At 42.5% G+C, this 15,629-nt stretch overlaps 1 protein-coding gene across 5 annotated transcripts; it reads left to right on the top strand.

Annotated features, from left to right (window-relative positions):
* The first annotated feature begins 1,055 nt into the window (after positions 1–1,055).
* Positions 1,056–10,452, top strand: PRPF38B (pre-mRNA processing factor 38B). 5 transcript variants are annotated; one of them, XM_080648015.1, is made up of 6 exons: positions 1,056–1,644; positions 4,385–4,463; positions 4,764–4,915; positions 4,995–5,055; positions 7,146–7,369; positions 7,693–10,452. In XM_080648015.1, exons 3-6 carry the CDS (start codon positions 4,854–4,856, stop codon positions 8,546–8,548), a joined length of 1,203 nt encoding a protein of 400 aa, XP_080504141.1. In that variant the 5' UTR covers positions 1,056–1,644; positions 4,385–4,463; positions 4,764–4,853; the 3' UTR covers positions 8,549–10,452. The 5 variants fall into 5 exon arrangements, with proteins under 5 accessions (XP_080504141.1, XP_080504139.1, XP_080504140.1 ...); XM_080648013.1 differs by having other exon boundaries at positions 1,070–1,644; positions 4,385–4,453; XM_080648014.1 differs by lacking the exon at positions 1,056–1,644 and adding an exon at positions 2,366–2,412 and having other exon boundaries at positions 4,385–4,453.
* Positions 10,453–15,629: the final 5,177 nt, after the last annotated feature.

The raw sequence follows: 15,629 nt of genomic DNA, 5'->3' as shown, positions 1-15,629 counted from the left end.
ATAATAACCAATGCCACATAACCAGTTTATACAATCAATAAGAATGAATTTCAAAAGGATGCTGAGTCAAATAAGCCAGGCAAAAGAGAACATAGCATATGACTTCCTTTAAAATTCTAGGCGCTTCAGAGGCCCGATTCCTATCCAGCCATTACTCCCCTCTCAGCTTATTTCCTGGCTCTTGTCAACTGGAATGTGGACTCTCCAGCAAGCCTTGATCTACCCTGTTTCTTTATATATTCAGCCTCTTCTCTGCCTATCAAACTGCCCAATCCATTAATCCACCTGTAGAAACTTGTGCTTTTTGTAGCCTTCCCTTAACTCCCAAACACATGCGCCTTCTCTAGGTTGACAGTGGCTTTTGGGAGAAGACAGATTCTGACTCATTTTCACACTTTCCCCCATCTCCTCCCGCCCTCTCTGGCCCCATTTCGGTGCCTCGCCCAATGTTTACCACTCATTCTGCCTCCAAAGAATGTAAGAACTCGGGGAGAAAGGACCGAAAACGCATCTAACAAAATGCCTGGCGCATCTACTAGGCCCCCCAGGTACAGTAGCTCTTTTAATGCTTAGCCCGGCAAGATGTTATCTCGATCTTACAGTTTAATACATTTAGGCTCAAGCAAGACCTCTGTTCGGACAGTACAGCCCGAGGGAGGACAAAAAGACCTAGCATCGTAATCTCAGGGAGGCGTGAGGGCCACCGTCCCTTCCAGAGAATCTTAAAACTGTGACCGCGGGAGGCTCAACATACTCCGCAGGATTTAGGGACGACTTTGCAAGCACATAGTCACGCGAGCTCTCCCCTGCCCGGTTTCGAGAGGGGAGGCAGGGACCCCAGTCCCAATACTAAAACATCCGAATTGGACCCTCAACGCCTCCCTCTGACTCCCCAATTCCCAGAGGAAATGGGAGCGTCGGGAACAGGAGGAACAGGAGGAACTGGAGGCCCCCGCAGCGCCTGGAGCGTGCACCGAACGCGGGCGGAAGCCGGAAGAGGACTGGCCAGCCCACCCGGGCGCCTCTGATTGGCTGCCGGCGAAGCTTGGAACTCTGGGGCCTGTGGCGTCACATCCGCCGGCCCGCCATCTTGTTCCCAGGGGCAGTTGGCGGAAGAGATCGTGCTCCCCGGCCGCCGGCTCGCCTTCAGCCGGGATTTCTCGCGGCCAGCGTCTCGGCGTCTGCTCTCGACCCGGAGTCCATTTGTTGGCGTCCTCGTCGCCCTCCCGTCACCCGGCCCGGGCACAGCGAGGCGGCCCCCTCTCCCGACGGCGTTCCATGGAGTAGGGTCCCGGACCGTTGTCCCGAAGAGCGATCGAGCTTGGCCCCCTCCCCCCCTTGTCCCTCCCTCCTTCCTTCCGCCGCAACATGGCTAACAACAGCCCCGCGCTGACAGGCAACTCGCAGCCGCAGCACCAGGCAGCCGCGGCAGCGGCCCAGCAGCAGCAGCCGTGTGGCGGCGGCGGGGCCACCAAGCCGGCGGTGTCGGGCAAGCAGGGCAACGTGCTGCCGCTGTGGGGCAACGAGAAGACTATGAACCTCAACCCCATGATCTTAACCAACATCCTGTCGTCGCCTTACTTCAAAGTGCAGCTCTACGAGCTCAAGACCTACCACGAGGTGGTGGACGAGATCTACTTCAAGGTACGAAGCGTCTAGGCCTGGGCCGGGGCTAAGTTCGGAGAATGGCGTACGGAGGAAACGGGCGGAGGCGGCCCCCGAGGTCTGAAGATTTGGAGGTCAGGGGTTGGGTGGGTATGGGAGGGAAGCGGTGGCTAGTAGTCTGCCGGGGAGGGGGTCAGACGGGGGCCGCCCTCTTTTCCTTTTCGGATTTTTAGGGCCGGGAGAGGCCGCCGCTGTTGATCGTTCACCCCCCCTCCACTCCCCGCACCTCCTGCCCACCCCTGGGGGGAGCTGGACGAGACGGGTGGGGGAGAGCAGGAAAAAGTAACGGACGCCTCTCCGGTTCACAGCTTTAAAACTGTTCCTTTTGATGGTGGATCTACTCGGCGCCAACTTGTTGGTGCTTCTCCCGCTCACCCCGAGCCAAGGGCGTGTATTGACTTCAGTGTTGGCCTCGTGTTGTTGGTATTTACTGTCCAGACAGGGAAATGGCCGGGGCGGGCGGGGCGGGAGGGGGCGGGGGGCGAGGTGCCGGTTGGAGAGGTGTAGGGAAGGCCTGGAGATGTTCCAGCAGGAAGTCAGGAGGAAGTGGTCTGTGTCACCTGTGCGTTGGGCTTACTGGAATCCTCCGGGCCCTGGGCTTCTGCGGCAGGGTCGGTGCTGGCTTGGCTGTGCTGGGGAGCTCACCTGGCGCCTCCTCACTGCACTCTTGTCTCAGTTCTTGTTTCGTTAGCAGGATTGACTCAGTCTTGCAGCGAGGCTCGGAGCAGCCCAGGGTCGCAGGTAGAGGTATGCACTATTAATCATGCTCAATCGCCATAAATGCATTTCCCTGGGTTAAATGGACGGCTAAGTAGATTATTTTGGCCATTGGTTTTGGTCTTTACTTCACCAGCTAGATAGGCTTTCTCCACGTACCTGCAAATTATGTAGTTTTTTGTGTGTTTTTTTTTTAATCTTCCGGGCCTCCTAAGGTTATATTTTAAAGAGTATTTATAACAGCCTTGACAATCCTTCAATATTTTAGCTAGAGCATCTAATCTAATACAATCCGTTTTGTCTGTATTGGCTCCTAACACATTTGACAGACCACATAAAGTATTTTCTGTGAGCTGAACGTATCTATGGAGGTGTTAATAACAGTTAAAATTTCAATTTGCTGTTCTGTCCATCTTTTTCCACTTAAGTGACTAGGTTATTGAAGGATTCTTTTTAATCAGTTGCTTTCGATAGAAAAATCATGTTGAGAATACAGTTCAACTGTGGGTCTAAAAAGTACCCTGGAATTTTGATATCCTTTTGCCAAGTATTGTAATACTATCAACTAGGTTTTTTCGTTTTTTTAAAGGTAAGGTCTTTTTCAGCATGGATACAGTGTGGTGACTATTCAACCCTTAGCTTTATTTACTAGTAAACTTCAAACAGTTGGAAATTGGGTTCCTGCTCTTCTTGTGGCAGGTTCTGTTTAATGTCAGACAAGTGTTAATGTGATAGAAAAAGAGCCTGTTTTCAAACACTGTGTTTTGAAACACGTCAAGATTCTACAAGAAATTATTTAAATTTAGTTACAAAGCTAAAGCCCCACACTTTCTTATCAAGACATTAGATCAGATGATCATGGAAATGTGTAGGCTTACAATTTGGAAGTCTGTTTTGTATTGCCTCCAGCTTTGGCTAGCCTTTAAGGAATTGAACCATCTTTGATGCCACAAGCTGGGGGAATGAGACAGTTAACAGGGCCCAGCTGAGCAAAATAGTGTGGTCCTTTACACGTACATGCCTGCTTTCCTGTGGGAAGGCACTGAGAGAGGCTAAAATGTAACTAACGTGGGTGGAAAGAGTTTAGAAACACATAGTGAAAGAACAGGGTTTTATTCTGCATTTAAGAAACAGTAGCTCTTACCTTCCTCAAGGGCCTTCTTGAGTTCTATCTTTTGTAGCGCTAATAATCTTTCTTTGTTATATTTTAGGTAAAATATGTGATTTTTATAGGGTGCCCACCTTAGCAAAGATGATACTGAATCTTTGGGTGTACTTAGTGTAATGACTAATCACATTTATTCAGTTGAATTGGTTCACATAATTAGGTTAAAAATAAATTATACACTGACCAGCAAGAATGTTCTCTGTAGGAGTGGCTATAATTTTATCTTTAATTAGGAATGAATATAATGTCTGATCATGTTTTAAAAATGAATGAAATTCCAAAATTTTGCATCAGAAATAACTTGTTACTGTTTTAGCATACTTTCTTCAAGTCATTTTTCTTTATTTTAGTATCGCCATAAAGTTGAACTATTAAGGGTATTTTAAAGGTTTTTTGAAATAATCATTAATACTTTTTGCTTTAATTAGGAGTTTACGTACATTTTAAAATGAGAATTTTTGTGTTTTTTTTAAGCAACTCATAAGAAGCTATAAAGTTGATATTTTATCAGATATCTTTTATAACTATATGAGACTGGAAATGTTTGGCTCCACGTGCACCAGCTCTCTACGGAGCTAATGGGATTTCTGCTCAGTCAAGCTGTGCTTTTGTTAAACCCTAGTAGCTTATTGGTGCTCCCTATATCACCAAAGCAGTTTTTTAAAGTTGGTTTACATGCTTAACATGTGTAAACAAAATACGTACATCATGTCAAAATACCCAATTCCAAACTTTTGGAAGAGCTGCTCTCTCAGCGAATTGGGTTTACTTTAATTATACATGTAAAAAATGTGAAGTATGAATGTTTGTTGTGTTCCTCTTTTCTATTTTCAGGTCACACATGTTGAACCATGGGAGAAAGGAAGCAGGAAGACAGCAGGCCAAACAGGGATGTGCGGAGGGGTAAGTAGAAGTACGTGCATTTTTCAGTTTTTCTGTGTCTGAGAACTAAGTTTATACTTACGTCAGTTACACGCTCTAATGATAATTAGTTAGCAAATCTTAGAAGTTTGGGTTTTTTGTTTTGTTTGTTTATTTTTTTATCTAAATTCAAGTGTCCTATGAATAGAATTAGAAAAGTTATTTTTTTAACATTCCATTCTTCGTTCTGGATTATATCTTGTTAATAATACCTATCAGGATTACTCAATTGGTGTTAAATAACTCCATTAATTATTTTACTCCTTTTTTTTTTTAACTCTTTCCTTTAAAGGTTCGAGGTGTTGGAACAGGAGGAATTGTTTCTACAGCTTTTTGCCTGTTATACAAATTATTTACTCTGAAGTTAACTCGCAAGCAAGTGATGGGTCTCATAACACACACAGACTCTCCGTATATTAGAGCCCTCGGATTTATGTACATAAGGTAAACATGTACTTATCTACATTTTCATAAGTATCTCATTTTAATTCACATGAGCCTAATCTGTCTTTTGTAATTCTAGGTACACACAGCCCCCTACAGATCTATGGGATTGGTTTGAATCCTTCCTTGATGACGAAGAGGTATGTCAACAAGGGTAATAATTAGTTTTTTTTTTTCTGATTGTACTCTCATGTTTTTAATCTTTCATTTATTGGAGGTTTAATGCCTTCTGGAATTTTCTGTAGCTAAATTTATTTCACTCAAATACTTTAGGAATTAATGTCCTTTTACTAAGACTTGGCTTTTATATATATTAGGTTAATTTTTCTTAACTTCTATTTCTTCATTTTTAAGGTTAAATGTCCTTTGATTATTAAGACTTTTCTCTTTCTAATTATGTTGTGTTTATGGTATTGATCTTGACTTGTACAGTTGATAGTGATTTTTTAAGGTGGACCATGCTCAAGATTAAAGTGATAAGACATGCTCAAAGAATACTAATCATAGCTTTTTTCCCTGAAACCTTCTAACTTCTTTCAAATATTAATGTTCCCGCTTGCATAGAAGTGCAGAAGTGAAGAGCTGAGTGAAACTTAAATAGGCCAAGAGTTAAGATGACTTGTTCAAGGTGACCAAAATATTTCAGTTCCAGTTCTCTAGTAAATCTTTTAAAAATTGTTTTAGGTTTTGTTTTCATTATAAATCTAGTTTGCCATTCAAGCTTAACAAGACTGAGCTTGTTATATATGAAAAGTTACTTTAGGAAACTGTCAGATTTAAATCATAAATGTTTTATTAATATGCTTACATAGTGAAGCCCAAAAGCTCAAAGCAGACTTAACAGAGCTTTATTGTCCACATATCTACCCTTACCACTGCTTTATGTTTTAGTAGTCCTTTTTATTTTATTATTAGTATATTTTTTTTAATTGTCCTCGTGCCTTAAGAGCCAGCCTATAGTCAGGAAAGCCCTCCTAAACTGAGAGGAAGGATGCTGTGTGTCCTGCCACACTTCCCTATTACAGGGGAGCAGAGAGAGCGTAGGCCAGGACAAGTCAGTGGTCCTGTTTTTACGGGTTAGCTAAAGAACTTGTCGAATTACAGGATTATAATACACACCTTAAAAATTCTCTCATATAAACATGGAAAAATTTTGTCGTGTTATTTTGGGCCTATTTATGGGGTTCAGTATTTCAGAAGAAGCAAAAGATGTGTGTTAGGTGATAAACCACAATCTTTAAACTATTTTTCTTTTTAGATGAGATTTTTTTAGGCTGAAACGCTTTATATTTAAAAAGCATGTGCTTTTTCATAATTGGTATCATAATAGGTATGTTTCTGAATTTTTCTGTGTAATCTGTTTTTTTATTGTGTTTACAAATCTGAGGATCTCTATTTAAGCTAACTTATTGTTTTCTTCCTTAGATATCTGCAGCGATTATATTTGGAAATACTGTATATCTGAACACTTAAATGTGTGTGAGTGCAAGCAGTTTTACCTGTAGCTCTTGTTTTCCTGTTTAGATAACAAATCTCACTTTCCTTGTGTGCTTGCACTATAGGTTTGGGACTGACAATAGCTGACTAACATGTCCTGAGCTGTGAGAGGGCATAGCAAGAAGGCCTTCATGCGGTAATGACCCTTTTCAGAGACAATGGTCATCATGGATTATGCGTTTCCAATTATTTGTCCATTTATTTATTTTCTACATGACTAAATTAGAAACCTCACTGCTTCATGGCAGTTGGTTTGCTATTGCTTCCAGCTTTATTAGGGCTTCATTTTGTATTAGGGCTGTCGAAAGATAGTCTTTAGACAGGGACTGTCTCAATAGCTCCTATGTAGCTAGGTCACAGCACTAGGAATGATGTGTGCAAACATTTCTTCCACAGAAGCAATGTATACTTAGTAGGTATGTGGAATGCAATTTTAAGTTGATTGTTCCACATAGTTAAGTAATGTAAGGGACTGTTTCATGTTCTTCCTGAGCTCACTTCTCTCTGCCCAGGAGGCTGCAGGATTTGTTTGTACCTGCATGCACACACTTAAGCCCGAGTATTTCTCTATCATTCATTACCAGAATAGAAGGGTACACATTGAAATTGTCCTGTTAGATTTTTTTTTTTCTTTTTGTATTTGAGAATCCAAAGATGGTAATTTTTTAATAGTATTTATGAACATGTTGAGATAATTATTTTGACGGCCAGGGTATCTTTTGTGTTTCTGTAGGACCTAGATGTGAAGGCTGGCGGAGGCTGTGTAATGACCATTGGAGAAATGCTGCGGTCTTTTCTCACAAAATTGGAGTGGTTTTCTACCTTGTTTCCAAGAATTCCAGTTCCTGTTCAGAAGAATATCGATCAACAGATTAAAACCCGGCCTAGGAAAATCAAGAAAGATGGGAAAGAGGGCGCTGAAGAAATAGACAGACATGTTGAACGCAGGCGTTCAAGGTATTTAACTCTTGAATTAAGCTTATTTTAAAAACATGGTTTATGGAAAGGTCCTTGAAAGCAGTGGCAAGTTCTGTTTATAGTGTTCGTTTTATGAATTTGTCACTTTTCCTCCCCAAAGGTCATTTTCTGCCTTTCATGCCATCTTCAGCAAAATCATGTGTCTGTAAATGTGAACAAGCAAATTTTTTGCTTTAATCATTTTTGATATGTTCATGTAAGCTAGGGATTTAAATTGATAACACTGGTTGTAAGTTAAATTTTTTATAATATATTTAATTCAGGTTTTTTTCTTTCTTTCCTCTCTCTTTCTTAAATATTAGGTCTCCAAGGAGATCACTAAGCCCACGGAGGTCCCCAAGAAGATCAAGAAGTCGAAGCCATCATCGGGAGGGCCATGGGTGTTCTAGTTTTGACCGAGAATTAGAAAGAGAGAAAGAACGCCAGCGTCTAGAGCGTGAAGCCAAAGAAAGAGAGAAAGAAAGGCGAAGATCCCGGAGTATTGATCGGGGCTTAGATCGAAGGCATAGCAGGAGTAGGGAAAGGCATAGAAGTCGGAGTCGGAGTCGTGATAGGAAAGGAGATAGAAGGGACAGGGATCGGGAAAGAGAAAAAGAAAATGAGAGGGGTAGAAGGCGCGATCGTGACTATGACAAGGAAAGAGGTAATGACCGAGAAAAGGAGCGAGAGCGATCAAGAGAACGGTCCAAGGAGCGGAGAAGTAGGGGCGAGGTGGAAGAAAAAAAACATAAAGAAGACAAAGATGACAGGCGGCACAGGGATGACAAGAAAGATTCCAAAAAAGAGAGAAAACACAGCAGAAGCAGAAGCCGAGAAAGGAAGCACAGGAGCAGGAGTAGAAGCAGGAATGCAGGGAAACGGAGTAGGAGCAGGAGCAAAGAGAAATCCAGTAAGCACAAGAGCGAAGGCAAGGAGAAGCCAAATAAGCGAAGTCGGAGTGGCAGTCAAGGAAGAACTGACAGTGCTGAAAAAAGGAAACGGGAGCGGAGCCCCAGCAAAGATAAATCCAGAAAGCGTAGCGGCAGCAAAGAGCGTGCCCACAAACGGGATCACAGCGATAGCAAGGACCAGTCTGACAAACAGGATCAGCGAAGGAGCCAAAGCGCAGAGCCGGAGAGCCAAGAAAAACAACAAAGAAACAAAGACGAGACTGTGTGAACATGCGTTGTGAAAGTGGATCACATTGAACCTATAAATCCTTGATTAAATCTGCTTTTCCCCTCCCGAGTTGAGATTGTTGCCGTAGTGCGTGCTCTCCAAGCCCCCCGTAGGCTGCCTCTTCATTTCCTCTTTGTGTAGGAAGTGCCTTTGTAATCCCATTTATCGCATTGCTGTTTCCACCCCGTTGTTGAGTTTGATACATGATGCACAGATGGTTCTTGCATTTTTACTGTTTAGTTTTTGAGATGTACAGTCTGTACATATGTCCTGAACATGTTTTCATTTCTTTGGCACGGTTGCCATGTTGGTTAAATTTGTATAAGGCAATAAACTGCCACTAATTCTATTTTTGTTTTGTAGGTGTGGGATTATGGTTTGTGTACTGAAGTTTAGCATGGCTGTGCTTTTCGTAATAGAATGCTAAAGACTTTGACAATGGATCTTGGATGTTTATTATAGGAAAATGCTTTCGATGTACATGAAGGCAGCAGCAGTTGTAGGATTAACATTCTTGTCCACTGTATATTATCTTGGAAGACTCTTGTTAATATGTTATACTTAATATTCTCCACAGTTAACTTTAGAGAGAATTTATGAGTAGTTTCTGATACAGAGGTTTAAATTAGGCTGTGATTTGATCAAAAGTCCTTTTAGCATTCTACCTCAAAGGGACACTGTTAGTATGCCTAAAATTTATTCACTTAGTTTTTTTAATTGAAAAAATACATGACATGTATTTTTTTTTAATTTCTCAGATTTTAAAGTACTATATTAAAGGAAAAAAAAAATGTCTAAAGCCCAGCATTCTTGCAGCAACCCTATACTAACATGAAATTGGGAGAGGGTGGGGCAGATGAGTAGAGAACTAGATTCAAGCCTCAAGCTTCCAAAGCATTTTTATAAATGGAAAATACTTAAATTATAAAACAGCTTGATATAGTGTCCTTTTTTTAAAATTCAAAACTTTTTTATTGATAATGAAGATTGCTGTTTGAGTTTTTAAACTTAATGTAGAACAGAGAAGTATTAAAAGTAATGCTATGCTGCATTATTTAAGATTATTGGCAAATTATTTGATAGATTGTTCTTATGACTTGTATTCTGATTACAGAGAAGGATCATGAGTGTGGAATAAATACTGGATTAAATCCTTTATCCTGGGTGTTGACTTTTCCCCTATGTGTTAATACTTTTTAAAAAGTATTTTTGTGGAAATGGGTAAAGTGTTGGTAGAGTTAAACTGTGTAGAGGTATATTTCAGTGAATTTTAAGCATATAGACTAGAGTTGGGCATAGGTCAATACTCTAATACTTGGTGTTATATTCCTGGATTGTTCTTTGGATTGGGTGATTACTCAGTTTCACATCAAAGGTGCTTATTGAGGTACTTTGTACTTGGATGACATAATTGGACTTAAAGAATTTTTATAAGTTAACTCATTTAATTTTTTTTTTTAGAGCAGAGAAACAAGCTCAAAAGTGAGTTGTTCAGTCAGTGCGAGGACTAACATGAGTGTTCCTGAAATCATACCGTATTAACATTTATTTGACCTCACCTTTTATTGGCCAACTGATGGGCACTCAGAAACCACCTGACAGAAGTGTTAAATGGAGCAAACAAGTATATTTGAAGATCCAGCCCTTCATATGTGGGCTTAACATTTCTACCTACCTAACTCCAGAAAAATCTCATTAAATGAAGAAATTTCTCTATGAAAATGCTATGCTTTTTTTTTAAAGAGAAGATTGTCATCTTAAATTGAGAGCAAGTGAGTTGACACGACACAGAAATTAGAAAACTCTTCTTGGGTAATGAGAAGCAGTAGATAAATCTCACATGGAAAATATTTTTGTTATATCTAAATTAAAGGTGCTACTCCTTGGAATACAGTTCTACCTGAAATGTTAATTCAATGGTGTATTTTAAGTAAAATGTGAAAAGGACTTACTTCAAATGGAGGTGAAAGTTTATATCACAAGCTGCGTTTGATTTCCTGTGACATTAAAGTTAAGTTTGCTTTTGAGGAACATTTTGATAGGAGGACATGCCATAATACTAGATGATGTCAATTATATCCAGGATTGATTCTTCCAACACAAGAAACTTGGAAAGTTTTTGGTCGAGTTTAATATAACTAGCAGCCTCCATCCAGTTTTCTCAACTTACTGAAATGGTTTCAAACTTCCGTTTATTACACCTTTCATCTGTTTTCTAATGTTCAGTTTATAATTAAATTATAGACATGGGTTAGTCTATCACTCCTGAGATTTTAATAGAAAGTGTCCATATAAATGCTCAATCTCTTCGTTAAATTTAGTTCCTTAGTTCCTAACCTTTGAGTTACGGGTCCCTTTTTAGGAATGAAATGAAAGCTACAGATCATGTCTAGAAAAATAAAAGTGTTCACCATGGCTGGATAGCTCAGTTGGTTGGGGCGTTATAGGCCAAGGTTGAGGTTTGATCCCTGGCCAGGCACATACAAGCAGCAACCAATGAATGCATGAGATGAAGCAAGTCAAAACTAAAACAAAAGGGCTCAAATTCACACAATTTCAAAAGGGCTACACTTGGGCTTTTATGCTATTTACTGATTTTTTTTTTAATATTTTTTATTGATTTTTTTTACAGAGAGGAAGGGAGAGGGTTAGAGTTAGAAACATCTGTGAGAGAAACATTGATCCGCTGCCTCCTGCACACCTCCTACTGGAGATGTGCCGGCAACCAAGGTACATGCCCCTGACCTGAATAGAACCTGGGACCTTTTGGTCCACAAGCCGACGCTCTATCCACTGAGCCAAACGGGCCAGGGCTACTTAACTGATTTTTACCAACTTGTGATTAGGTGTCCAGTGGTTAGGAATGAATAGCAAGTTACTGGGAGAATCGTAAGACAAGTGGGGGGGGAAGGGGGAGTTAAAAGATGAAATTAGAAAAAAAAGATAATGGTATTCACTTATTTCCCTTCGGCAAAAGAGTTTCTTTTATGAATATAAGTAGTTTATTTAAACACTGAGATGAGGCCCAGACAATGGCAGTTTAAGTTTTTTTTTTTAACTGATTCCGTTGTGTGACCTTGATTAAACTCATTGACCAGTTCTCCGGTTACATTGGCCAACTGATGAGCTTAAACTTGGTTCAGGTCCTAATCTGATTCGGTCCTAACTGCTGAACACCTCCTTGAATGACTGACCCAATTACAGGACTTCCTCCATGGAGCTGATTTTATGGGGAAGAAAACATTTCTTTGTCCCTGACAGTTTCGGCCTTTGAAATCCCTCCATTCCATTCTAAGAGCCACCAGCTCTTTGACTTTGAAGAGGTATTTTTCATTTCAGGATCACTGGCTGTCCACATTTGTTACTGTAGGGACATGACAGCATGAACACAACTGAAAAAATACCAGCATCATAGCTGACTTCAAACCCATTGTTCTGTTCCTCAACTTTGGTAGTCGAGATTACATTTCTGTGACACAACCATGATCCGTAACGTAATGCACAGGTGGAGTGTTAGGTTGGGTGGGGGTGTGGGGCCGGGGTGCTTAGCCTATTGCAAACATGAGTTCTACCTGATAAGGTAAACTGCTGGCCTCGGCTCCCAAGTCCCCCTTCCTTGCTCTGCATTGTGATACCGGAGTGAGCCTTTCCTGTTTCTCCTGCCTGCTGGCACAGGAGTACACTGGTCAGCGGAGGATGCACAAGGAATCCCCTTCCGGGTTCTGTGAGGCTTTCCAGTTTGAAGTGTACAGGACCCTTGGCCTGTCCGGTGGCGCCTCACTGGAGGCTGTTTCCCAGCAAGTCATCTGGTTTCCCCTCCAGCTTCCCAGCAAGTCTTCCTGGTGCTTCCTAGTAAATTCAATGCACCCCTGTGGGTGGCCCCCTAACTAGTTTTGTTCCACCCCTTCCTCTCCAGCCCCACACTCCAGTACCTCAGCAAAGAGTGGGTCACAGCCACACCCTCTCCAACCAAGTCTGAATGGGAGTCTCGCAAGGGAATCTCTTCCACATTTGTTCCTCCTTGGATCCTCTGCCTAGAGGTGGTGGCTGCTCCCATAGCCACTATTCCTGTCTTCCTAAGCATTCTCTTTACCCTTAGTTAATCCTCTTACCGATTAGTAATTCTTCACATCCAAGTTTCCCTGTTCAAATTCCTGTTTCCTGTCTCCTGACTGGCCCCTGGCTGTCACAGTGGATTAAGATACCAGTCACAAGGGTGCCCCTCCTCGGGCTGGGTGATAACCCTTGCTGTCGTCTAGTATAAAGGACTCAACCAGATAGGTTGAGAATGGTGTAAGCGAATCAGACTGGCTCCTAGAATTTTGCCTGACAACTAAGTGAAAATTGTCCAGTCCTCAAAAGAATGGGCAAGACTTGCCCTAACCGGTTTGGCTCAGTGGATAGAGCGTTGGCCTGCAGACTGAAGGGTCCCAGGTTCGATTCCCGTCAAGGGCATGTACCTTGGTGGCAGGCACATCCCCAGTAGGGGGTGTGCAGGAGGCAACTGATCGATGTTTCTCTCTCATCGATATTTCTAACTCTCTATCCCTCTCCCTTCCTCTCTGTAAAAATCAATAAAATATATTAAAAAAAAAAAAAAGAATGGGCACAACTTGTGCAGTTGACATTTGAGGATGCCCATTCTCTCCATTTTTTTTTCTTCTTCTGATGGTTTGTGTTTCTTTGGAATCCACAAGTCTAACTGGATTCTTCTACTGTAGTCGTCAGGGATTCCTGACCAGGGAAGGTCTTCCTGACATTTTATTTGAAACTTCACTCTCATCTATCTGTGCTCAGCACCGGTAAGGAAATGGCATCTACTGAACTGGACTTGGCGAAGAAGTGGAAAAACACATTCTAGACACAATTGCTTTTCCTTGCCGGGATGGTCTGTCAAGGGCAGAGGTCCCATTTGGGTGTGGTGGGAGAACGGAGTGTGAATTAGGGCCACCATCAATCTCCTGGTGTCCAACCTTCCTGCACAGTCAGCCTTACCCCATGTTCCTTCTACATCGCTAAACAACTCTTATTTCCCCTACAATGGCTACCTGAAATCTTCGCTAGTTTCTTAGCTCATTCTCACTTCACACACCGAGACTATCAGGTAAAAAGTCTCTCAACTTGCTGCCTTCTCTCTCTTCTGACAGCTGGAGCTTTATCTTAGACCAAGAATAAGAAATGGCAGACATGCCGAAACCGGTTTGGCTCAGTGGATAGAGCGTCGGCCTGCGGACTGAAAGGTCCCAGGTTCGATTCCGGTCAAGGGCATGTACCTTGGTTGCGGCCACGTCCCCAGTGGGGGTGTGCAGGAGGCAGCTGATCGATGTTTCTCTCTCATCGATGTTTCTAGCTCTCTATCCCTCTCCCTTCCTCTCGGTAAAAAATCAATAAAATATATTAAAAAAAGAAAAAAAAGAAATGGCAGACGCCTGGCCGGTGTGGCTCAGTGGTTGAGCATTGACCTATGACCTGGGAGGTCATGGTTCAATTCCCGGTCAAGGGTACATGCCCCGTTGAGGGCTGGATCCCCAGTAGGGGGTGTGCAGGAGGCAGCCAGCCGATCAATGATTCTCTCATCATTGATGTTTCTCTCTCTCCCTCTCCCTTCCTCTCTGAAATAAAACAATAAATTTTTTAAAAAGGCAGACTAGGAAATTGGAAAGGAGCCTGGGTCTTTGAGGACTCGGGGAAAGAGTGGCCTCCACTATTTTATATCAGCAAGAAACTATCCTTTCTCCACGGATTACCTTTGCACCTTTGCTGAAAATCAATTGTCCTTCTATGTGTGGGTCTATTTCTGGACTTTACTCCGCTCCATTGATTTATTTACCTTATCTTGATGCCAATTCTTATATTTAATCTTGTCTTAATTACTGTAACTTTAGAAATCTTAACGTCAGGGAAGGTCAGTCCAGCCCTCTTTACCCCATCTTGATTGGAAGCAGAGATCAGACGATTTAGTATTTACGTGATTTCATATAAGTCAGTTAATAATGCTTATTAGTCATGTATGTACTTGTCTATTGTTAGAATTAAATGTTATAGTGCTTGGATTAAACGTTAATTATTATTAAGAGCTGAACTAGGGCCCTGTCCGGGGTGGCTCCGTTGGTTGAGCATTGTCCTGTTCACGGAAACGTTCGCGGTTCGGTTCCCAGTCGAGGTACAAGCCCGGGTTGCAGACTCGATCCCCTGTAGGGACACCCAGGAGGCAGCCCATCAACGTTCCCTTCTCACATTGATGTTCCTCTTCCCCCCTCTCCCTTCCTCTCTGTCTCAAAACAAAAATCATTAAAAATATATATATTTTTTAAAAGAGCCTGAACTGCGTACGGAAGATGGCTCTGGAAATAACAGGTATTGGGACTGCGGGGTGGAACTGGGGGTGAATGAACTTACTCCGCTCACCAGGGACCTCCCTCCGGCTCTCCCAGCTCAGCGACAGGCTCCCGCCCTCTCATCTTCATTTATTTATTTTTTGAGATATAAGTGACAGGCAACACGTGTAGGTCTGAGGTGCACACCGTGTTGGTTTGACACATTTACATGTCCCAATGTGATGACGACAGTAGCATTAGCTGAACCCCTCCACATCCTCACGTTATCATTTCTGTGTGGAGGCTGGTTAAGATCTGGCCTCTTCCCTTTGTAAAGCAGTTTCGTGGATGAACTCACTGGACCATGCGCTGGATCTCAGGACTTACTCATCTGCCGCTTGTGAGTTCGTATCCCTCAGCAGTCCCTCCCTGTGCCCCGGCCTGTCAGTAGCTACAGCCCCCTGCCCTGCCATCTTCCCTAGTGAAGTTTGGCAGCAAATTGCCCTGGACAGCAGGCTGATCACTCCCTACAGAGACATGAACAACCACCCAGGTGAAAAGGGATAAATAAAACCGGTCAGGAGCCCCACGGTGAAAACGATCATCCCGCTATCTCAATAAATCTCTGCGCAGCTTGGTAACCTTTTTATGGAGAAGCAAATGTTTTTTGAAGAGAAAAGCAGAGCATTCTACGTGTTACCTTCAAACCCAGGTCACAGCAGCTTTTCGGCTGGCTTGGCGTGGCGTGGCTTCCTTCAACGCTC

Source organism: Plecotus auritus (genome assembly GCF_963455305.1).
Source record: "Plecotus auritus genome assembly, chromosome: 12".
NCBI lineage: Eukaryota > Metazoa > Chordata > Mammalia > Chiroptera > Vespertilionidae > Plecotus > Plecotus auritus.
This window is presented reverse-complemented; position numbering and strand designations above follow the sequence as displayed.

What these genes read in the sequence shown, in the direction of transcription:
- PRPF38B (XM_080648013.1), top strand. Translation starts at nt 1,369, where the DNA reads ATGGCTAACAACAGCCCCGCGCTGACAGGCAACTCGCAGCCGCAGCAC. An exon ending in AAACAGGGATGTGCGGAGGG is followed by an intron (nt 4,454 to 4,763) that starts GTAAGTAGAAGT and finishes TTTCCTTTAAAG; the next exon opens with GTTCGAGGTGTTGGAACAGG. An exon ending in CCTTCCTTGATGACGAAGAG is followed by an intron (nt 5,056 to 7,145) that starts GTATGTCAACAA and finishes GTGTTTCTGTAG; the next exon opens with GACCTAGATGTGAAGGCTGG.